General features: G+C 46.5%; 1 protein-coding gene and 1 long non-coding RNA gene across 4 annotated transcripts in view; one reads left to right on the forward strand and one right to left on the reverse strand.

The window, feature by feature from the left end:
• Positions 1–22,977, forward strand: part of LOC118087425 (discoidin, CUB and LCCL domain-containing protein 1) — a 37,353-nt gene extending 14,376 nt beyond the window's left edge. For 2 of the 3 annotated variants that reach the window (XM_035120049.3, XM_088672402.1), the window contains exons 3-15: positions 8,427–8,564; positions 11,336–11,387; positions 12,099–12,171; positions 13,459–13,592; positions 13,752–13,789; positions 14,073–14,267; positions 15,455–15,576; positions 15,697–15,877; positions 16,582–16,674; positions 17,236–17,326; positions 18,769–18,809; positions 19,754–19,876; positions 21,786–22,977. In XM_035120049.3, the coding sequence (XP_034975940.3) occupies positions 8,427–8,564; positions 11,336–11,387; positions 12,099–12,171; positions 13,459–13,592; positions 13,752–13,789; positions 14,073–14,267; positions 15,455–15,576; positions 15,697–15,877; positions 16,582–16,674; positions 17,236–17,326; positions 18,769–18,809; positions 19,754–19,876; positions 21,786–22,333 (1,829 nt within the window). In that variant the 3' untranslated portion in view covers positions 22,334–22,977. The remainder of the gene's footprint in view (positions 1–8,426; positions 8,565–11,335; positions 11,388–12,098; positions 12,172–13,458; positions 13,593–13,751; positions 13,790–14,072; positions 14,268–15,454; positions 15,577–15,696; positions 15,878–16,581; positions 16,675–17,235; positions 17,327–18,768; positions 18,810–19,753; positions 19,877–21,785) is intronic. The other variant, XM_035120050.3, reaches the window with a different exon arrangement.
• On the reverse strand, positions 1,262–8,724 carry LOC148685380 (uncharacterized). The gene is made up of 2 exons (XR_015950647.1): positions 8,582–8,724; positions 1,262–1,614 (listed from the first exon to the last, which is right to left on the reverse strand). It is a non-coding gene; the product is annotated as an uncharacterized LOC148685380 (long non-coding RNA).
• Positions 22,978–24,402: the final 1,425 nt, after the last annotated feature.

The raw sequence follows: 24,402 nt of genomic DNA on the forward strand, positions 1-24,402 counted from the left end.
GCAAAACACAGGCATTAACCAACTAGAAAAATAAAAATGCAGCTCCTGTCAATTATTGGATTGAAGATATCTACAAACTCGCTACACATGAACAAGTTGGGTACAAACATAGACTTGCTGCGGACAAATTCAATGATATTTGGAATTCATTTTTATAAATATTATATTAGGTTAAGGTCTGGTTAACTACAATAGCTTTTTGGTGTCTTAGCTTGCTCTGTGCACTTGTAATTCTGTACTTTTATCTTTTAATAAAGAACACACACACACACGAGTTTGGGTTTATAGTGAAAGCACATTTTTTGAGTTAACTGGAGCATGGTGCCTTTGCTGGGATTCTCCCCCCTCAGTCGACCAGTTCCTGCTCCTGGCAGCAGCACCCAGAGCAGATCCTCACTTCAAAGCAGAGGCTTCTCTGGTCCAATTCAGCTTTCAGCAGAACTGGCTCCTGGCTGACTTTCGGGAAGTTCTCTGGAACGGAAGCTCTGGGCCAGCATGACCTTAGAACAATGCAATGCGCGAGCAGCGAGGAAGGGAGAGGAGGGGTCTCTGCTCTGGCTGCGTCTCTTGGTCATCACTTTGTTCCAGTGTGCTGTGGGAAATGATGCAACTGGCAGTCTCATCGGAGATTGAGGCAAGTGGGGTGGAATGAAGGATTTCATGCCGCAGTCCTGTGGCAAAGAGGGCTACAAAGGCCTGGAAGCAGCTTCCTTTGGTCATATTTGCAGCCCACGCTTCTCATCTGAATGCTTTCAAAGCTGGCCAGCCACTATTTTTTTTTCTTGCCAGATTCATCCTTTCTAAAAAAAAAAAAAGCCCCATTATTATTTTATATACAACAGGGAAGCACAGCTGATGTTATCTGATGATCCTTTTTCTGTGGAGGCCAGAGTGATCACCTGTCAGGCGGACAGTGGTGACTGGTGGCAGTTGGGGCCATAGCTGGAGCCAGAGCCAAAGCTAGGCAGAACCAACCAATTCTAGGTTTGCTCCCATCCTCCTCCCTGCTGAGTTCTAGAAGGGCAACGCTGAATGGAACTAAGCCGGCAATCACTCCCTCTGAACTGGTTATGTTGGAAGGTAGGCAGGTGAACCAGTGCACTAATGGACTAACCTCCATTGTCAGCAGGTAAGGCGTAGCCCAGTGATGGGTGGACTAAAAAGAGGGAGGAGAACCCCTCCCTCCCTATTCCAACTACCCCTTCCCCACTTGGTAGTTTCCTTCCTTCCCACCCAGATCAAATGAGGCCAAGGCCTAATGGAGGCTGCAGGTGGTCCACCCCCAGTTTTTATTGCACCCTCTGTGTCCCACAGCACTTGTGAATTGTTGGCACCCCTCTGTCTTGGGAGAGAATGGAAGACTGTGCCTTGCCGTAAAGTCAAACTGTTGGAGAGTTACAGTGCCTGGTGTGACTGCAGAGATATGAGGGAGAGATGTTTTGTTGCATCTGGGGAAGATGAAGGCGTCCGATTCTGCTGATGCAGGTGTATCACTGCGTTTCTTCTTCCTGGGCTCCTCCCAGCGGTCATTCCTCCTCTGCTCTCTGTTGTCATCTGCAAGGGATTCCCACAGGGCAGGGGTGATGTATACATAAGTCTCCACTCCCTAGGAATCTGCAATTTGAAAGAGCAGCAGTGAAACAAACAAAGGGAAGGAGAGCCAGACAAAGGGGGAAAGGAAGAGTGTTGGTAATAATAATAATAATAATAATAATAATAATAATAATAATAATAATTATTATTTATTATTATTTGTACCCCGCCCATCCGGCTGGGTTTTCCCAGCCACTCTGGGCGGCTTCCAACAAAGATTTTGTTGTTGTTTAGTCGTTTAGTCGTGTCTGACTCTTCGTGACCCCATGGACCATAGCACGCCAGGCACTCCTGTCTTCCACTGCCTCCCGCAGTTTGGTCAGACTCACGTTTGTAGCTTCAAGAACACTGTCCAACCATCTCGTCCTCCGTCGTCCCCTTCTCCTTGTGCCCTCAATCTTTCCCAACATCAGGGTTTTTTGCAGGGAGTCTTCTCTTCTCATGAGGTGGCCAAAGTATTGGAGCCTCAGCTTCAGGATCTGTCCTTCTAGTGAGCACTCAGGGCTGATTTCCTTAAGAATGGATAGGTTTGATCTTCTTGCAGTCCATGGGACTCTCAAGAGTCTCCTCCAGCACCATAATTAAAAAGCATCAATTCTTTGGCAATCAGCCTTCTTTATGGTCCAGCTTTCACTTCCATACATCACTACTGGGAAAACCATAGCTTTAACTATATGGACCTTTGTTGGCAAGGTGATGTCTCTGCTTTTTAATGCTGTCTAGGTTTGTCATTGCTTTTCTCCCAAGAAGCAGACGTCTTTTACTTTCATGACTGCTGTCACCATCTTCAGTGATCAAGGAGCCCAAGAAAGTAAAATCTCTCACTGCCTCCATCCCCCCCTTCTATTTGCCAGGAGGTGATGAGACCAGTGGCCATGTTCTTGGTTTTTTTTTTTGAAAGATTAAAATACATTAAAATGTCACACATTAAAAACTTCCCTAAACAGGGCTGCCTTCAGATGTTTTCTAAATGTCAGGTAGTTGTTTATCTCTTCGACATCTGATAGGAGGGTATTCCACAGAGCGGGTGCCACTACCAAGAAGGCCTGGTTCCCTGTAGCTTTGCTTCTCGCAATGAGGGAACTGCCAGAAGGCCCTTGGTGCTGGACCTCAGTGTCCGGGCAGAACGATGGGGGTGGAGACGCTCCTTCAGGTATACAGTAAATGGCCTGTTGTGGTTGTCACACACATCACCGCCCAGAGTCGCTGGGGAGACTCAGCCAGATGGGTGGGGTATAAATAAATTATTATTATTATTACTATTATCATCAGATCTGTTTTGGCTCTGAATCTGTTCCCTTTCCCCACCATTTCATCTTCCTTGATGGATCAGTTTGGAGTTAGGAGCTGGGGCGAGGCATGTCTAATGGCTGATGAGGATGGAGACACACATGACTATTTGTTTAAAAAGCGTGTGTGGGTGTCTAGCTGCAGGCAGGATACAAGGCGCCTTTTTTTTTTTTTGGCACACAGTGACTCCAGTGATGGCTCTATAATTCATGATTGCCCTATTGTCCCAGTCAGAGCTCTTTGCAGAATGGTGTTTGGGTAAGATGAGGATGTGGGAATCACTCACTCTGACTCAGCCATAGTTTTATGGCTGGTTAATCAGAGTGAAGCATCTACAGGAGACTTTGCAGCACAGAGGTTCAGGGTCTTGCCTCAAGGAGCTCCCCTCCCCGTCTGCCCTGCATGCCCTTACTAGCAAGAATTAGGTTGGTTTTCAGCTGATCTGTTTATTATAACCCTCCTTGCTTTGTTTGCAGAAAATGTTCAGGCAGATTAGACAGTATAAGCGAATCATTGAGCATTAAGAATGGACAGACCTTTTGGTGCTCTAGGTTTCTCATTTCCCCAGTCTGAAATTCATTTCTCTGTATTTCTGCAGCACTTTGAAACTTTTTAAAGAAAGAAAAAATCCTCACAAAAAAATTGTCGGTATTTTCATGCAATGTTTCCTAATAAACGATTTTTAGATTTAGATATACCGTAACTGATTTTTTTTTTTGCAAGCAATCTCTTATAATAAAGTGCTGTTTTTTAATGCTATTTCCACTGTCTCCCCCAAACAGACACATTTGTCTACATATTGTTTGATTGGAGAACTGCATTGCAAAATTCAGAGATGTGCAGATTTCAAAAGATAGCTGTGCTTTGGTGCAGGGATTGGTTCAAGAAGTGTGAGATAGGTATTTTCTCATTAAAATGGAAACAAAATGAATTTTCTCTTCCATCCCCATTAAGCATTCATTTCTGAATTGTTTGCTGGAAAGTTAGATGACCTTGCATGAAGAAATTGATTTCCCACACTTCCCAGTGATTTTGGGACGTGACAGTGTTGTGTGATTTGGAGTGGGTGTTTTTGCTTATTTGGTCACCTCTACTGAGTTTCTGGCATAGCGCTTTGAGACCACAGATTCCCATCCGCCCTCCCACTCGCTGGCCTGCAATGGCCCATACAAGAGCTGTCAGTAATGCTTGTGTAACATCTGATGGGCAAGCAAAATGTGTCATATGCTCACAAGCCAGCTATAAAGCAGGCCTGAACAAAGAGTAGGAGAGAGACACAGCCAGAAATGTTTCCAAATGCATCCCACCCACCCTGTTCTAGTCATCTACACCTCCTTTCCATTATCAAGTCTGTACTGGAAGGAAGCTCATCCATGCAAACATTAATGGTCCATCTAAGATGATTCACAGAGGACATGCAAGGCCGTTCCAGTGTGTGAAGGCAAAGGCTTTCCTCTTTGCCTCATCTGCTGTCTTTCATTCTAGATTCTCGGGGATAGAATGGACTTTGGGAGGTCATTTCCTCAGATTCAGGGGAAGGCATCCTGTTAGGGTCCTGGATCTGGTCCCGTAGGCCCTGATGGTCCAGGAGCTTCTTCTGGAGGGTCCTCTCAGACATCCCAGTGGTCGTCTGATCTCCAACAGTCAACTCGGAGCCCTGAAAATGGTCCAGTTCCTTAACTGGTGCCTCTGCAGCCTCCAGTTCTTGTGTGTGCATTGCTGCTGGATTGAGGGCATATGAAAAGCTATGAAAATTGTGCACAGGGGCACAGCACTGAACCTGGAAATGACCTGGAAACATCACTGAAACGTCAGTGCCAGTGTGGTGTAGTGGTTAAGAACGGTAGACTCGTAATCTGGGGAACCGGGTTCACGCCTCCGCTCCTCCACATGCAGCTGCTGGGTGACCTTGGGTTAGTCACACTTCTTTGAAGTCTCTCAGCCCCACTCACCTCACAGAGTGTTTGTTGTGGGGGAGGAAGGGAAAGGAGAATGTTAGCCGCTTTGAGACTCCTTCGGGTAGTGATAAAGCGGGATATCAAATCCAAACTCTTCTCTTCTTCTCTTCTAAAAGGGCAGACTGGAGGGCAGGGCAGGTGTTGGCAGGTTTCTTCAATGGGTTTCCGATTTCATGTGATTTCACACAAGCACGCAATGACCTGGAATGCAACCCACCCACAAATGGGGTGTTGCCTGTATATATTTTCAGATGCCCTGAATCCAGCAGCAATCTATATCACACACACATATACAAACACACACACACAACTCAAATTCCCAATATAGGAAGAAGTAGAGCTTTAATTATTTGCCCCCAGCTATGTTCCCAATATAGATCTCTGCTCCCACCCACCCAGTCAGTTGACCTAAGGGGAATAAGTTCACATTGCGGTGAATGGAATCCCCCCCTCCCCAATTCAAATAGCCAGCATGGAAGGATCTGAATTGAGGCGCAAAGGGTCAAAGTTTTCCCCAACACACACACACACACACACACACACACCCCAAGCTACAGTCCTAATCTGGATCAGGCCCTCCGCACTGGCAGTTTGAGTAACCCTCTCTCCCTGCCCCTCATTTAAGTTGCAGAGCTGGCTTGCCGTCTAGGTTGCCCATTCAGTTGCACGGAGGATTAGAATGCGTGAACATGGGCCTGAAGCCTTTCTTGTTAAAGTGAAGTGGGAGCCATAAAACGAATAAGAGCAGAATGCATTGCAACAGGTCTTGGTGTTCCTGGCCGGCCTGCTGAAATGACAGCTGGGGCTTGCGGGAGGGGGAAGCTGTGCCGTGCAAATCTGCCCGTTATAAAACAGGGACTTATTGATCAGACCCTTCCTACAAAGTGCTGGGCAAAGGCTGGTAGTTTGTTAATCCGGGGTCTTAATGGGGAGAGGGAGATTGCAAATTAATTTGGATTACATGGCTGAGAGCACGAGGGGATTTGTTTTCTGAGTTGTTTTGGAGCCGAAAGAAAAAAGGGGGGAATTGGGTGGCCATAGCTGGTAGTTAAATCTCTCTTCATTTGTTTGGGTCACATGTATGGCGGGGGGGGGGGGGAATGGGGATCCGTTTGGAATTTAAAGGTGAGCCTCTCAGATTCACACTTCCTGAAGCAGCACATGAACCGAAACGCAGGCATCCTTCTAAATTTGAAGGATGTTGCAAGGCCAAATAAGGTGCACAGTAATGCATACACTATAGTAAAGTGAGCATTAAAATGCATATGCCAGTGAAAGTAACATGCAAAGGTGTGTTGTCTTAAAGAAAGGTGCTTACAAAATGCACATATTAGGCAAAACGGCCTACGAAAGTATCTGGAGGAATTGGCTGATGAATTTTCATGACAACCTAAAAATGGTAATAAAATTGCAAACTGATGTGGAAAACTGAGAAACAGAGAAGAACTGAAATTGCCAGATTTACCTGTCCCCAGCCTCAAGAGACAGAGAGGGTTTTGTCCTCTGTGGATGTGGAAAGTGTGGCCCTCCGGATATTGCTGGACTCCCAACTGCCATCAGCTCTGGGTCCCTTCCAGATTGGTGAAGGGTTGGTTTTGCTTTTGCATGAGTGTAACATGTCAACAAGGCCGTTATAGAGCATTTAGTGGTGGATTTATATGGGACCATCCATCATTCTGCTTTATTAGTTGATCTGCGAGGCTTACCCAGGTGAAGCTTGGGTTATTGCCATCTGGAGCAGCACTTTTGCACTTTGCGTAACAAAGGAGGGAGGAAGAAACTGGAACGTTGGCAGTACTGTAGAAAAAGGTTCAAGATTTCAACAGAGCCATTGGCTATGCTTGCTGAGGTTGATAGGAATTGCTGTTCAGCAACATCTGGAGGGCCAAAGGTTCCCTTCACCAGGTTTAATCAATAAAGGAATACCTCCTTTTGCAAAGTGGTTGTTTCCCCCCCCAAAAAAAGTTGCCTTCCTTGTTGTATCTTATGATGTGCAATTGCTTGATATGGTTCCTCTCCCCTTCATTATTGCCAGTGTCCATACTTGATATTACAGTGGTACCTTGGTTCTCAAACTTAATCCGTTCTGGAAGTCTGTTCCAAAACCAAAGCATTCCAAAACCAAGGCACGCTTTCCCATAGAAAGTAATGCAAAACAGATCAATCCGCTCCAGACTTTTAAAAACAACCCGTAAAACAGTAATTTAACATGACTTTTACTATCTAATGAGACCATTGATCCATAAAATGAAAGCAATAATCAATTACTGTACTATAAAATAAATAAGACAGTATTGTAGATGATAAAAATTAAAATTAATTTATTTTCTTACCTGCACTGATGATAGTCATTGTCTGGATGGGGGGCTTTTATCCATTTCCACAGTCACACAATTAGTCAATCAATCAATCAATCAGTATCTGAACTGGGTTCCACACAGTCACAAAATCAAATTAACCAAAAAAGCCTCAAAACAAAAACGCAAAATAAATCGCAAAAACAAAAGCGCCAAACTTAATCCATTCCAGAAGTCTGTTTGACTTCCAAAATGTTCAGAAACCAAGGCGCTGCTTCTGATTGGTGCAGGCGCACTGGAAACAATAACTGACAGCCACATCGGATGTTCGGCTTCCGAAAAACGTTTGATAACCGGAACACTTACTTCTGGGTTTTCGGCGTTTGGGAACCAAGGTACCACTGTACTGTTCTTCAAAATAGTCCAGTGTTTCACTTTGGCAATAATAAGTCTTGCTGCCTTTGTAAGAAGGTTAGTAAGGGAAGCATCTTGGCCAGGCATCCCCAAACTGCGGCCCTCCAGATGTTTTGGCCTACAACTCCCATGATCCCTAGCTAACAGGACCAGTGGTCAGGGAAGATGGGAATTGTAGTCCAAAACATCGGAGGGCCGAAGTTTGGGGATGCCTGATTTTGGCTTTGTAGGTCCGCCACAAGGAACTTTGAACCATTCTTTTAGTTGCAGTGTGCATGGAGATAGCCTGGACTGGATAACCAGTTGATGGTCTGAACATTGAATTGTGGTACATGAGGATCTGGTCAATAGCATTTGCTGAAAAACTGACATGCCAGATATGAACAGCTAATGAGAACTCAAACCCCTTTAATATCTTCGATACTTGGTAATCATTCCTTGACTTCATACAACATGAGGACAGTGTTCAGAACCTGCCTTTGACTCATGGCAACCTGTGGAGAGACCTGCTAAGCTAACTTCAGGAATAAGGCAATGACACTGTGGTTTGGGGTTTTTTTTTTAACGTTATTTCATAGTTTTTATCATAAATATGGGAAACCAATAAAAATATTTCTATAAAAAGTGTGGGAATCATCTTTTTGATTGCTTCTCTGCATTCAAAAGTTGAAGGTAGAAAAGTTAAGACATCAAGGATCAATCTGAGCTCTCTGATGATCCATTGCTGAAGATGAAGATGATTGCTTAAGGCTGGGCTGAATGACCAGTGTGTTTCTTGATGTAATGATTCATGAGTATAACTTGTTTGTTCTGTCTCTGTCTCTGTCTCTGTCTCTGTCTCTGTCTCTGTCTCTGTCTCTGTCTCTCTCTCCAGGCCCGTATTGTAGCAATTCAAATCCCCCACGCACAGTCCTGGTGATGGACTCCACCTCAGTGACCATCTTGTTCAACACAACAGCACATCGCTCGGGACGTGGCTTCCTCCTTTCTTATGCCAGTGGCAACCAGTCAGGTAAGAGAGATACTCACCTTGCATTTGGTGCAAAGTTTGAGAAAACTGGGGAAAGTTTCAGGTAACTGGGAAAAGTCTGCCAGTGGACACTCTCCACTTCCATCACTGCATCTCGGTGAACTCACCCATATGCCACTCTTGCCCTTTGAGGAATGCCTTTCTAATTAAAAATAAAATAAAAATAATGATATTTTTATTTTTTAAGTACTTGTGTTTGTTCATACAGTAAACTGTTCCTCGTAGGGAAAGTTCTCCAGACCCCTGATCATTTTAATTGCCCTTTTCTCCACCTTTGCCAGCTGACGGACCTGCTGGTGGGACGTAGGAACCTAGGAAGTTGCCTTACAACAAGTCAGAACATGGATGCCTCTTGCTCAGTCAATACAGTGGTACCTCGCAAGACGAATGCCCTGCAAGATGAATTTTTCGCAAGACGAATGCGTCTTGCGATCTGATGGTGACTCGCAAGACGAATTCATTTTGCGAAAAATTCGTCTTGCGAATCGTGATTTCCCATAGGAATGCATTGAAATTTAATTAATGCGTTCCTATGGGCAAAAAAAGAAATTTCAATGCATTCCTATGGGAAACCGTGATTCGCAAGATGAATTTTTCACAAAACGAATTGACTCGCGGAACAAATTGAATTCGTCTTGCGAGGCACCACTGTACTGTCTACGCTAACTAGCAATGGCTCTCTGGGCTTTCAAGCAAGGGAAACCCTGGAGATGCCTAGGATTCAATCTGGGGTCTTCTGCATGCAAAGCGGATGCTCTACCGCTCAGCTGTGGCCCTTTCCCAAAGGATGAGAAACAGAGGACGTCGTCTCAGAGTGAGTCATGCCATTGGTCCATGTAGCTCAGTATTGTCTAAACACTGACTGGCAATAGCTCTCCAGAGCTCCAAGCTTGGGCATTCCCAGTTCTATCTGAAGATGCCAGGCAGGGATTGAACCTGCAAAACCACAGCCCTTCCCCAAAGCAGCGTAAATGAGCCATTATATGCACAAGCATTTGCAGTGTTTTGACACTGGCAGGCAGAATGCCAATGGGAAACATCTGCAGCTGGCCTTTGCCTTTGAAGGCCCCACACAAGCAGCCAGTCATTGGGGCTTCCACACCACAAACATTTGTGAGTCACCATCCACCGCCACCCCATCATCCCTTTGAGATTTTTTGAGAGGGATTGTAAGAGGATATGAGTTTCTCAAGTTTGATGAGAAACTTTAGACATTGGACTGCTTGGTATTCTTTCTCTTACGAGAATTGGGGAAAACAAAACCCGCTGTGTCCATCTTGGAACAGACTACATTCTTGACATTTGTTTCTAATCTGCTACAAGCATAGCACTGCCAATCAGGTACTCTTGCCTAAGCAGTTCTCTCAGTAACAGATTCCTAGAACATGTTTCATAGGTGTGCAGCTCCCCATCTACTTCCATTGAGCTTGTGCTGCTGGATCTCCTAATGCCAGGGTAGCCAACCCATGACACTCTCCAGAAGATAGAATAGAGTCATAGAACTGTCGAGTTGGAAGGGACCCCAAGGCTCATCTAGTCCAACCCCCTGCAATGCAGGAATCTCAGCTAAAGCATCCATGGCAGATGGCCATCCAACCTCTGCTTAAAAGCCTCCAAGGAAGGAGAGTCCACAACCTCCCAAGGGAGACTGTCCCACTGTCGAACAGCTCTTACTGTCAGAAAGTTCTTCCTGGTGTTTAGTCGGAATCTCCTTTCTTGTAGTTTGAGCAGCAGAAAAACAGGCATGCTCCACCTTCTATGTGACAGCCCTTTACACTGCTTGCGTGTACTAATTGCAAGCCAGGTGCCCCCATTTTATATTTGTGCATCTGGTTCTTCCTGCCTAAGTACAGAACCTTACATTTGTCCCTACTGGGATTCATTTTGTTAGTTTTGAACTAGTAGAACTGATTCTGTTTCTATTGCCTGAAATTTTGTGGTGCACAACAGATTTGCCTCTGTTTTCCTCACATACAGAGGAAAAAGTGAGTTCTGCAGAGCTGAATTGATTTCTATAAGCCCAGACTACATTTGGATCCAGACTGTGATGCGGTTAGGTAATTTTAGGTTAGTCTTCCCCAGCCTGGTACAATCCAGATGTTGGTGGACTACAGTTCTCATCATCCCTGACCATAGGCCATGCTGAGTAAAGCTGATGGGAACTGGAGTCCAAAACATTTGGTGGGCACCAGGTTGAGGAAGCTTGTTTTAGACCCAAAGTTTAGACCAGGCATCCCCAAACTTCGGCCCTCCAGATGTTTTGGACTACAATTCCCATCTTCCCCGACCACTGGTCCTGTTAGCTAGGGATCATGGGAGATGTAGGCCAAAACATCTGGAGGGCCACAGTTTGGGGATGCCTGGTTTAGACTAAATGGTCTTACTCTCCCACCCCACCCCACACTGGACCACACACACACTTTAGCTGGAAGTGTGAGTTTCATCACTTATTTTAAAATGAGGTAAGCCTACCCTGCTGCCTATTTTGCTGGTCATAGACTTCTGCCCAAATGTCCTGCTCTGATGGTGCCATTGGATTGGATCCCTACTCAGAATAGGCCCATTGGAGTTAATGGACATGACTGAATTGGGTTCATTTATTTCAGTGGGTCTACTCGTGAGTAGGACTTATTTGAAGGCAATCCACTGTATCCAGATCAAGGGGTCAGAGCATCAGAATCACTGTGACTTGCAATCAGCCAGGCCCTAAGTTCTGAACTCTTACCCAATGGAGCTCTCCCCTTCTCTTTTAGATTTGATCTCCTGTTTGCAGAAGGGAATCCATTATGAGATGGAACAAATCAGGTGAGTGTTCCCTTACGTGAGATTCCAAGCATAGATGGGATTCTTCTTACAGCCCTAAAGGGCCCCCCAATACCTGAAAGACCGCCTACTTCCCCACAGACCCTCTTGGGTGCTAAGATCACCCAAGGGTGTTCCACCACCCTCAGAAGCTTCAGGGCGGTGGCTCAGGAGAGAGCCTTTTCTCTAGCAGCTCCCAAGTTGTGGAGCTCCTTTGTCACATAGGTCCCTCTGGCACTGTCATTATACAGTTTTCGGAAAATGCTGGAGGTACAGCTCTTTACCCTGACCTCTGACGCTTGAGATTTAGGACCCACCAATTCTTGCGATTTTAAGTGTTTAATTATTTTTATACAGTGTAACATTGTGTTTTAATATGAATGCTGTGTTTTAATTGTTGTAACCCGTCTTGGGACCATAGGGTAAAAAATTACAACTCTAGGCCAGCACAAACCTGTCCTCCAAGTAGGTTTGTGGGGCTGCTGCCCTCTGTGGTGCTACCCTAGTGTAGGGATTTGAATCTGTGTTCAACTAGGACTGAGTCTTAGTGTCCTTGAGCCCCAAGGACACAGAGTAGTTATAGCATGGTAGAAATGGAACCCTAAAAAGCATGCAAATGCCACCTGAGGATATATGAAAACTGGCTAGCTTTACAGAGCTGCTCCCACATAGAGAGAAGGACCCAACACTATGATGTCTTTTATTTTCTTGCAGAGTTTACTGCCCTGCAGGCTGCAAAGGAGTAACGGGAGACATCTGGGGCAACACGAACCAAGGCTACCGAGATGTGAGTCATGCTTTCAGAAAGGCAGAGGTGTTTCGGATTACAACGCCCATCACCCCTGACCCTTGGCCAAGCTAACTGAGGCTGATGGGAGCTGTAGTCCATACATACCATCTGAAGGGGCATGAAATAATCCACAAAAGCTTATGCCGTAACAAATTTGTTGTTGTTGTTTTTTAATTAGCCAGAAGACTCTTCAGAAGTTATTTTTGGCTGCAAAATAATAATAATAATAATAATAATAATAATAATAATAATAATAATAATAATAATGTTTATTATTTATACCCTGCCCATCTGGCTGGGTTTCCCCAGCCACTCTGGGCGGCTTCCAACAGAAAAATACAATACAATAATCTATTAAACATTAAAAAGCCTCCCTAAACAGGGGAGCTTTGAAATTGTCACAGTGGAAAGTCCCTGACTGAATATGTTTTCCTGCGGGGCTGCAGAAAACACTGCACTGTTTTTGAAAGGTTCAAGTGTCGCTCAGAAAGAGTGAGGCTTGAAATGCCCACCTTTAAGCTCCCAGTTGGCCGCTGATGGTGGCCAGAGCAGTACCCCCAAGGTCTCTGCTGAGCAGCCCCACAGTGAGCTGACCGTGGTCCTGACCTTCTGCAGCCGAGCCTCAACTCTTGCTGAGCCCCCTTACCAATAAACCCCGCTAGTCCCCAGCCTCAAACAGGGTATTGTATGATAAAGACAGGAGCGGCGTTGATTAAAATGTTTCAGATTGTGTTTAAATAGTTCTTTAAAAAGAAACATGACATTATTTACAGGTGGTTCTTCACATGGACAAAACACACATCTATTTCCCAATTCCCTTTTTTTTGCCTCTGTTTACTTATTTCTCTTTATTAAGATATTTAGAAATGGCTTTTTTTCAAAGATACCAAGGCAGTGAACAATAAATAGAACTTCAATGCTGATACAACCGTTGTTTCTGTAAAGTTATCCCTGCAACACATCTGGTGTATGGGAAGATCAGCAGTTAAGCTCAGAATGTAATTTTAGTATTATGTAGAGTGGTTTTAAGATTGCTTATTTTCATTTTTTTAAATGGGTTTTTTATATATTTTTAAGGAATATTTTCAATTCTACTTTGTAAACCACTTAGAGGTGCGTGGGTGTTGTTGTTTTTTAATCAAGTAAGTGGTATACCAATTTTGTTAAATACATAAAATAATGTTCTCCATTTCCCTTGTGTCTTCCCGATGGATTTCTGTTGCCTGAGGATTTGTCACCACCATCGCCTTCCTTTCACCATCTCATAATATATGTTCCCTGCAGACATCTGTTCTTTGCAAAGCTGCTGTCCATGCCGGCGTAATCTTAGATGAGCAAGGGGGACAGGTCACTGTGTCTCGAGAGAAGGGCATCACTCTTTACGAGTCAACTTTTGCCAATGGACTTTACTCAAAAAGGTGAGGGGACAAATCAGAACGGATGCTCATTAAATATCCAACATTGTCTAATCTCCCTGCAAACAAATAAGGGTGGATGCTCAATAAAGAGGTTGTCTGGAAGCAACCCGAGTCTCAAAGTCCTTAATCTTATCCATCTTTCTGTCTCCTTTTGAATAGGGGATCTTTATCAGAAAAACGCCTCATCTTTCACAAAGGTATGCCACTCATACAAATTTGCTGGTGTATTTGTTTAAAGGGATTTCTATTCCCGCTATGATGCTGATGAGTCTTCAACCTTAAAAACAACAACCACAAATTGCTGCAAAAATGTGGAGAATCTAATTTAAGACTGCAAAAACAAGACCCTTAAGAGAAACGAAACTGAGAGGTGCGCCCATTACCTCTGTAGTTAATTGGTCCCGTTGCTGAACTTCTGTTACTGGAAACATGTTTTTTCCTAGCGTTCAGCCAAAGGCCACCCTTTCCTTCCTTCTGCAGCCTGCTCCAGTTTCCTGGAAGTATCTGGCTTCAACGCTTCATCCTACTGGCACGAACAGAACGTCATGGGGGAGAACAAGGCCTGGATAGCAGAGCAAGCCTCTTTCGGTGCCGACGGCACTTCCTGGGCAGCACTTCAGAGCTCTGCAGATGAGTGGTTGGAAATAGACTTGGGTGGAAAGAGGAACATCACAGGTCAGTAAGTATCCGCATCTTTTTGTTTGTTTGTTTCCACAGGCAGAGTGGAGGGAGATACATCATGACTCTTACCCAATATGCTCTGACTGGCAGAAGCTTTCCAGAGTCCTAAGCAGATATCCTTCCCATCACTTCAGTGGGGACTGGTCCATTAGGGGGAAAGGGGTGTTGCCCTCCCAACTTCAGTCTTCCTTCTTACTTATTGCATCCAGTCCAGGGGGGTGGCCCTGGCTGTCAGCCGTGGGGAGCCATGACTGTTTAAAGTGGTATGATCCTACTTTAAATGCACAAGGCAGATGAGGCCTTCCTCTTGCCTTCTTCTGCTTCCTTTCCCCCATTACTTCCTCCACTGCCCCTCGTTACCTCAGGGATATGGCCCAGGCCACCATCGCAGGGAACAAATTTCATATTATGTCCTTTCAGAGTCATTCTTTATTGTTTGGCAAGGCCCGAGGACAAGCTGGGCCCTTTCTGCTGTGGCAAACCCAGAATGTTAGCCTGTTAATTGGCATGAGGAAGAAGAGAGGCATTGTGACGCTGAGTGGCTGGGGGCTGAGTGGAATGCAGGAAGGGAACGCATGAATGGAAAGGGGGCTTATCTGATTGCCTCTCCGGCTGGTGTTTGGCAGAGCAAGGGGATAGGGTTAAACATACAAGCTGACTGGTCTCAAAAAGCTTCAAGAATCAGGTCCCAGTGGTCCACAGAGGAGCGACTTGGTAGCTGTTGTTGTTCTATATTACAAGTCCCTCACAATATCAGAACTTGGGGCCATCCGATAAAGCTGAATGTGAGAGGATTCAGGAAAGGCATAGTTTAAACTATGGAGCAAACATAGGCCCCATCTGGACCACACTTTTAAAGCAGGATCATACCACTTTAAACATGTATGGCTTCCCCTGTAGAATCCTGGGAAGTGGGTTAATTTTATTTCACCCTAAGATCTCTGGGCAATTCACAAGAAGTGTAGTGGGTTTTTTTTAAGGGTGCTGGGAGATGTTAGGAGGTTTCTTTTCCCCTTGCAGAGCTGCAGTTCTCAGTGTTTTTAACAACCACTCGCTCTTCCCAGGGAACTCTGGGAATTGCAGCTCCACGGCTGACAAAATGGTGGCATGACAGGAGCCTATTTCGCACATTAGCAGCGTTGCCGTATGTGAGGTACCAGTTTAACCCATCTCTGTTCCAGGAATCATAACTAAGGGATCGTCTCACAAGCACGACTACTACGTCAAGTCCTACCAAGTCCTCTCCAGCAGGGATGGAAAGAACTGGAAGGTCTACAAATCCAACGGTGGTCATGAGGAGAAGGTGTGGAGGGATTAGCACCGGTGAATGGTTTAGGCCAGGATGGGAAACGGGTAGCAAAAGGTTGCCTTGGAAAGGTCTCCGCAGTTGACCCTCCATTTCACCCTCTCTAACCCACCCCAGGTCTTCGAAGGAAATAATAACAGCCACGAAGAAGTCTCCAACGCCTTCATCCCCCCGATCCTGGCCCGCTACCTGCGCATCGTGCCCCACAGCTGGAACCAGAGAGTCGCTCTGAAAGTGGCGCTTCTGGGGTGCCAAGTGGCTCGCCTGAAGTCCCAGCACCCCTATAGCGACGGCGGAAGTAAGGGGTGGGGTGGGGCCGGCTGTATGTTTGGTTCTTGGAAAGACAATTTATTTATTTGTGGGTTTTAATGGGGTTTGTAACATTTTACGCATTGTATAAGGCCGCCACAAGTCAAGGCCAACCAGGCAGCCCCTGGTGGCGGCGGCACCATCAAGTCCTGCAGGTGAGGCCAGAGCTACTGACAGGAAGAGGCAGAGCAAATGAGAGCCAGATCCCACTAGTTCAAGTTTTGTCCCTGATGAGGCCTAGAAGGGCAATGCAGAGGAATGATAAGGAGGAATGTGACAAGTCTGTGCCACGCTCTGCACTGGTTCTAAGAAGATAAGGCAGCTGGAGCAGGCTGAGGTTTGCCCATATGGACGAGCGTCGGTTGAGCAGCTGCTGGGGAAAACTCTTCTCTGCCCAAGACCCTGGAGAGCTTGACAGTACTAGGCCAGATGGAGACATGCTCTGACTTGAGAAAAGCAACCTGCCCCCTATAACCCATTTTCATAGCTGTCAAGTTCTCCCCTTTTTAAAGGGAAATTCCCTTACGCTGAACAGGCTTCCTCGCGAGAAAAGGGAAAACTTGGCAGCTATGTCATGTTGTAGCCGGAGGTTGACAGCGGGCTGTGTTTGGACCCTTATGGAGTAAGAGTTAGGAGGCAGCACCTGAATTGTGGTGCGTTAAGTATGTCCCCTGAAGCTCTACCCCTTTGCAGTTCGCAGTGGCCCCAAGGAGTCCCCTCTCCTGACCAGCAGCCCAGCCGTTTTCACCCGAATCCCAGGAATAGTGATCAATTCGGAAAAAACAGGTAAGCGCTCGCTGGCGACAAGGAGTGGCTTGGCTTAGCTGTCGGAGCAGAGGGAGAAATGATGACGGGTTATATCTGGAGGGCTGTTCCATGGATGGTGTAGCAAGCTTGTTTTCTGCTGCTCCAGAGGTTAGGACCCAAACCAGTGAATTCAAATGGCAGGAAAGGAGATTCCAACTAAACATTAGAAAGAATTATTCTGAAGGTAAGAGCTGTTCAACAGTAGAACGGTCTCCCTCAGAAGGTGGTGGACTCCTTCATTTTTTAAGCAGAGGTTGATGGCCTTCTGTCAGGGATGCTTTAGCTGAGATTCCTGTATTGCAGGGGGTTGGACTAGATGACCCTTGGGTCCCTTCCAATTCTATGCTTCTAAGGACTTTCTTTTTGTTTCCCCTGTGCTGAATCTCTCAACGTTCAGCATATTTGGGTGACCCCACATTCTGGTATTATGATAGAGGGAGAAAGCCTTCTCTGTGTCTCCACTTCCTTCACACCTTGCCTGATTTTGTACATTTCTCCCCTTTTTCCTGCACTGAACTGTTTCCCTTCCTTTCTCTCCAGGGCCCCCATTGCTGGTGATGCTGCTGATTGGAGGCTTTGTGCTCATCTCCTCGGCTCTCTTGCTGCTGGTTTTCCTCTGTCATAAGAAGAGGTGAGTAGGGCCCCCACTCCCACTTCGCCCTGTAATTTGGGGGGGGGGGCGCTCCTTTCAATCCCATCCTGGAAGAGCGGGAGATGTCACAGTCATAACAAGGTCCATGAACTATAGCTTTCCTGCAATCTCCCCTTGACAACAGGCTGCATACACACCATACTTTTAAGGCACATGGCTTTAATAAACAAACACAAGGAAGCCTGGGAACTGGGTGCTGTGGATTGTGGCTCTGTGAGAGATAAACGACGGTTCTCAGGATTCCTTGGGGGAAAGCGGTTTGCTCCAACGGTACGATACGCATACAGCCACAAACACAAGTTGAGCGCATACGTACAAGAAGAGTTCCCATCCAGTCACTGCAAAGAGTCTGCAAATAGATTGCGCCTTCTGAGATCATGTTGCACCGGGGACAGGCAGCTGTTGCCCTCTCACTTCACACAAATTGACTCTCTCCAGAAACCTACTGCAGCACTACAATTCCCATCACCCCTAAGCACTGGCCGTGCTGACAGGAGAGATCTCTAGGTTTGAGAGGCCTGTAGCAGCCTTCAGGGGGCCATTAGGCTCAGTCTGAATCCTGAGAAGACAGAGGCTTTGTGAATGTGTGGTTCTTGGCTCCAGTTGCCTGCCCTGAATTGGGACGCAGGTGGCACTGTGGGTTAAACCACAGAGCCTAGGGCTTGCCGATCAGAAGGTTGGCGGTTCGAATCCCTGTGACGGGGTGAGCTCCCGTTGCTCGGTCCCAGCTCCTGCCAACCTAGCAGTTCGAAAGCACATCAAAGTGCAAGTAGATAAATAGGTACCGCTCCAAGCGGGAAGGTAAACGCCGTTTCCGTGTGCTGCTCTGGTTCGCCAGAAGCGGCTTAGTCATGCTGGCCACATGACCCAGAAGCTGTACGCCGGCTCCCTCGGCCAACAAAGTGAGATGAGCGCCGCAACCCCTGAGTCGGTCAGGGGTCCCTTTACCTTTACCTTTACCTCCAAAGGAGCAGGTACATGAATTGGGAGTGTTCCTGGAACCCAGTGCTTTTTTTTCTTTTAAAAAAAAGTTTAGGGGTACTCTCATTTTCTTACTCATATTGAAATACTGCTCCTCAATGAGGCCAAACTTTGATTCACAAAATGTTTAGGGTATGCGTACCCCTGTGTCCCCCCAGAAAAAAAGCCCTGCTGGAACCACTTAGGTAACGGGATAAATTGTGAGTGCACCTGCCCAAATGGGGGCAGAGAGTTGGGTTGTTTGCTGCAGAGTTTGTCCAGGTGCCAATCTGGGGCACCGATTGCTTCTGCGATTTAGAAGTTGACCTTCCCTTACCCATTATGGAGACCAGTTGGCAAAACAGGGCTCTTGCCGCCTATAAAGAAATCCAGAACCTTGGGGTCGGAATGGAAAATGTGGCTGAACCTGCTTGATAAGTTTTCTCCCTCTCTCTCCCCAGCAGAAAGACACCAGCAGATCAGGATTGCAACCTCATAAAAGGTAAAGCACCTAACAGCACACAGAACTGGCACAGGTAGTCAGTCACATTTGGGAACTGGTGAGCAGATCACCCTGCCTTTCCAGTACAAGTGTGTAAGGCACAGGGAGACAGATTATTTTGTGTTTCTGCACACCTGTTTTGAAATAGCTCTCCCCCACAATTTTTTTTAGAGCTGACCCACAAATCATTCCAATATCTTCTTCATGGCACCTTGCGTCTAGAATGCCCTACCCAGAGAAACCTGGCCAACACTCACTAAGATGTATTTTTGCTCCAGGTGAATACAAGGCATTCCAGCTCTTTGAATTGCTGGTTTTCATAGCTTTTATGCTCCCGCCTGGCCTACTGGGTGGGTGATGACATTTTCCATCTTTTAAATTGTTCTGTTTTGAGGGAGAATGAGAGGTTTTCACTGTGTATTTTCAAGGAGTGAAATGCTAAAGGCTGGCTTGTATGTGCATTTCCTCAACCGGAGTTAGCTGGCATGGTGCCCTGCAGATGTTGCTGGACTACAACTCCCATCATCCCTGACCATAGGACATGCGGGTTGGTGCCAGTGGGAGTTGGAGTCCAGCAACTTCTAGAGGGCATGTATTTTCCCTACCCCCATTCAGACAAATAACAGCCTCCCATCAGCTTCCGTTTGCTAACTTCCAAAACTGAATGTCATTTCCTTTTGCGGCCTGCCTCATTATTATTAAAAATTGCTCCAATTATATCTGGAAAGGAACGCTCTTTTATTTCTTATCACAGATCTGGGAGGTACTTTAGAGATCCTCTAGTCCAAGCCCCAATGCAGGATCTGGGTGTTTCTGGTGGCGGTGAGCTGTCTGCTCATTGAGTTCTTTCTCCAAAATGAAAAATAGACTGTTTGATTGCAGCATGCAAAGTGGCTTCACGCTGCTTATTTGTTACTCCTGCTGACCTCAAGATTTCCTTTTAGGTTTCCCGACATCAGAGGCCAGCCAGGTGTGTCCCAGAGGGAGCCTGCAGTTGTCCACCTCGGAAATCGCCTCGTTCCCTAGGTCTGGAACACCAGTAGATCTCAGCAGAGCTCAGTCTCCAGGTAGGTGGCATCTGTTCTGAGTTTGAGAAACACACACTGTTGCCTATAGCAAGAGCTGGGGAACCTTTTTATGCCTGAGGGCCGCATTCCCTTCTGGGTAACCTTCCAGGGGCCACGTGCCAGCACTACTCAACTTGCATATTTGTAAATTATTATGAAATGCCATAAGCTTCCACAGACCCAGATAAGTACAGTACTATCCACCCACCCAGGAATCACTTCCTGGTTGGAGAAGTAGGGAGAGCATAACAATATTTATGAGCAAACCATCCCAAATACAACTTACCAGACACCTGTTTTTCTTTACCTGCCCTGCATTTCCCTCCAAACACTGGGGATGCGGGGAGAGAAAATAATGCCTTTTCTGAATGGCTGTCTTGTTCCTTTGTGGTGGAGAAAACAAAGGGTTAATTCTAAGGAACCGGGTTCGGGTGCCCATAAATTAGTTTCGAGCCAATGCAGCTCATTGTGCAGAATCAACTCCGGCAAATTTGGAGATCTCTTATTACCAGCTCGTGCTCAGCATATTCTCTCCATTCACCCCACACAGATGGGACCAAACACTCAGCCCATTGACTGCTGATTTCCATCCATGATGCTAAGCACGCATGGGGGGGGGGCAGAGAACTGGGCATGAGGCCATCAGCAAACATCTGCATTCTGGAGCAACTGGTGGCAGTGCCATTCGTGCAAAGGGGTCAGGCCCACAGGAAGGAAGGAAGGAAGCAGGGAGGCGGGAGGAATTCGGGGGAATCTCCACTTTGCGCCCTGCCATGGCCCAACCCTTTGTCCCTGCTATACAAAGCCACTTGGAACAAGTCCTGTTGCTGCACATTTCTCAGGGGCGAGTGCAGGATGTCAGTAGAGCTTGTAGGAATATGACCAAGGAAATCTGTCCTGGCAGAATCCATGTTTGGGAGTGGGGGGATGATACAGATGCAAAGTAGGATGAAGATCTCCAATTAGGCAGCTTGTCAACACAGGAAGGTCTTCAGTAGGTGGGAAAAGACAACAGAGGTGGGACCTGTCTAATATTCAAAGAGAGGGGAGAGCATTCCAATGGGCTGGTGCCGCAACACTAAAGGCCCAGTTCCTACATTGGATGCAAGGGACATCCTGATAAGATGGTAGCTTCACAAGGCCCTCAGCTGTAGAGCGCAGTGATCAACTGGGACTATAAGGGGTGAGACAATCCTTCGGGTTCCGAGCCGCTTAGGGCTTTGTGCACCAATACAAGAATGCAGACAAGAGACATCCTGAGATGGTATTACATCAAACACAAATAAGGTTTCTAATGTGGAAGTATTGTGGAATACTCTGCCAATGGAGGTTCAGCAGGCATTTTCCGATTCAACTTTTAAATATGCCTGTTGAAAAACTCTTTAATTCCGTCAGGGTGATACAGGCAATTCAAAATACATCTTTCCACAACAGTGACATGATTTTTTTAAAATAAAAAAATAAACTTCTTTAATATGGCTTTTATGGCATGGCTTTTATATGCAATTGTGGTGATCCACTCTGATATATACCTGTAAACTAAATTAGTGGCATACAATTATTTGTAAATGAATGAATGAATGAATGCAGTGGTACCTTGGTTCTCGAACATAACCCGTTTCGGGAGTCCATTCGACTCCCAAAACCGTTCGAAAACCAAGGCACGGCTTCCGATTGGCTGCAGAAGCTTCCTGCATTCAAGCGGAAGCCATGTCGGATGTTTGGCTTCCGAGAAACGTTCGCAAACCGAAACACTTACTTCTGGGTTTGCGGCATTCGGGAGCCAATTTGTTCCCAAGGTACCACTGTATGTACGTAAGTACATACATACATAGGCTGATGTTAGGTGATGTGTCTCAGAGGGCTGAATCCAACATTTCACCGGGATTTCTGTTTTCCCCCTTTACAGAATACGCCGAGCCAGATGTGGTCCAAGTTAGCCCCAGTACCCAGTCCATCCCATCCACATTCAAGCCAGCTCTGGACGAAGGCTACACGCTCCCCCTGGTGGTGAATCACTACGATGTGCCGGGAAAACACCACGAGTACGCAGAGCCCTTGCCTCCCGAGCCAGAGTATGCCACCCCCTTCTTAGATCAGTCTCCTCCTGCAGAGCCGGAAGGAGGCGCGTTCAGGAAGAACGTCTGCATCATCAAAGTCATCTCCTCTCCCCAAAGCCAGGCAGGACCCCTGGTCTCGCCAGTCTGCCCAGAGGCCCTGGCGCAATACGACTCACCAGCTCAACGGCTGGCAGAGAAGCCAGAGGGCAAAGCGGGCGAGGCTGACTTGCGGGAGGGACCTGCCCAAACCGGCACCATCTACACAGAGCCTCACGGCAACCAGACTCTGAGCCCAAGAGATGAACGCCCTCCGGCGCAGCCAGCTACCTCTCCACAGAGCCGCTGCTTCCAGATCACAGATTCCCCACTCACACACGTCTATCACGAGCCCTTGTGAGCAGCGCAGAAAGGATCTTCTGGTGCCCAGGCTGCTAGGAAAGAGGTGGATTTTTGTGGAGCATCTTCAGGTCAAGGGCATAGGAAAGCCTTAATCAGGCTCTCTGTCCACCTAGCCCAATATTGTCAACACTGACTGGCAGCAGCTCTGAAGCAGAGATCTTTCCTAATGCTTGCCACCTTATCCTTTTTTTAAAAAAATTGTCTTGTGTTCTGGGACCTTCTACATGCAAAGGGCTTGCTTAACCCCTGAACTGTGGTCCTTCTTGCAGGAAAAACATAGCACTCTTCCTCCCACCAGCAAAGGAAAATTAATTCATTTTTTTCCATGCTCAACTCCTATGGAGCCTGGGCAGGCTTTCAGTTCCAACGGGCTTACTTTAATTTAGCAAATGCCTCTGGCTTATCTTCATTAGGACTTGAAGGAACCAGTCAGGTATTTGAGTAGAGGGTCGAAAAATTGCATTCATATGGTAACATTTATTCTCACTGCTCTGCAGTTGCAATTACTTTTTGTGAATAACAGATATATAATATATATACATGTTGTGACATGAGGTTCCTAGGAGGAACAGAGCCACTGTAGCTCCCTGATCCTCCATCACATTCCCTTATTAAAAACTTGAAGGCATTTCGTAAACCAAATCAAAATCCTTTGCTCTCTTCCCAGCAGCAGTCACCACAAATCCGCCAGATGTTTTGTTTTGCTTGCTTTAACTATTCATTTGCTGCTCATTGATATATCCTTCCCCACTTCGTGGAGGGTCAAAAACATTAATACATCAAGAAAATGTTTGCTGGCTATCGGTGGCGACTAATTCCATGAGCTACATGAACTGGTAGAACACCGAGGATGGGGAGGGGAATCTGGGCGAACAGGTGTAGCCACGACTTGAACACCCCAGGGCAAGCTGAAGATGGGGAAGGGGTAGTTGGGGGACTTAGGAGGTACTCGCGGGTCATCAGAGGACGGCAAGGGGGCAGCTGACAGGTCAGGGGAGTCAGGGGAGGGGGACACATCACCAGAAATCAGAGGTGCCCCTCCCATCTCCACAGACACAGCAGGCTCTGAGGCTTTGGGCACAGTGGGAGGAGACTGAGACAGGCAACAGAACAAGCCAAATTTACTGGTTGATCAGGTGAAGATCACGGGATTTGTTAGTTCTGGGAGGTTTGTGGTCACTCGGTTGGATTAGGCCAGGCATAGGCAACCTTGGCTCTCCAAATGTCTTGGAATTACAACTCCCATGATCCCTAGCTAACAGGGCCAGTGGTCAGGGATCAAGCGAGTAGCAGTTCCAAAACACCTGGAGAGCTAAGGTTGCCTATGCCTGGATTAGGCTCAGAGCAGGTGAGGATCACCTGCCTCGTCAAGTGGAGCAAACCCAAATATGTCCATCAAGATGGGAAGGAGAAAAGGGAAGCAAGGCAGAGACTCTGCTCAGCTTTCTACGTGGATGGACCACGGCTTAGATGCTTCACAAACGCCACTGGACTGTGACTTAGGGACTTTTTCTGACCCTGGGTCTGCTGCAATGGTGGGGAACCTGGCCTTACTGTTTGCTTGTGGTACTGGACTGTTTTTTGTTTTTTTACCTTTAGGACTGACTATTCTCTAGCATGGCCCTTGTGACTGTGTACACCAGCAAGACTTGCCGTATTTTTCGCTCCATAAGACACACTTTTTTCCTCCTAAAAAGTAAGGGGAAATGTCTGTGCATCTTATGGAGCAAATGTGTGGTCGATCGCTGACTCCCTTTCCGGCCCCGCCCTCTTGCCCTGGCCTCCATTTGTTGAATGTTCTGCAGACGGAGGCTGTTCGTTTCCCCAGCGACATGTGACTGGCTGGTTAGATTATCTGTCTGGGAACTGTAGAAATGGCTCCCTTTCCCTTTCCTAAAGAAGCTGCAGAACTGTGAGTTGAACCCCATAAAAACAGGATTTTTTCCCTTTGCAAAAGAAGCTGCACAACTTTGAGCTGATCCTCAAAAAACCGGGGCTTTCCCCCTTTCCTCCTCTAAAAAACATGGTGCGTCTTATGGTCAGGTGTATCTTATGGAGTGAAAAAAT

The sequence above is a fragment of the Zootoca vivipara genome, chromosome 6 (genome assembly GCF_965207765.1).
Source record: "Zootoca vivipara chromosome 6, rZooViv2.hap1.1, whole genome shotgun sequence".
Taxonomy (NCBI): domain Eukaryota; kingdom Metazoa; phylum Chordata; class Lepidosauria; order Squamata; family Lacertidae; genus Zootoca; species Zootoca vivipara.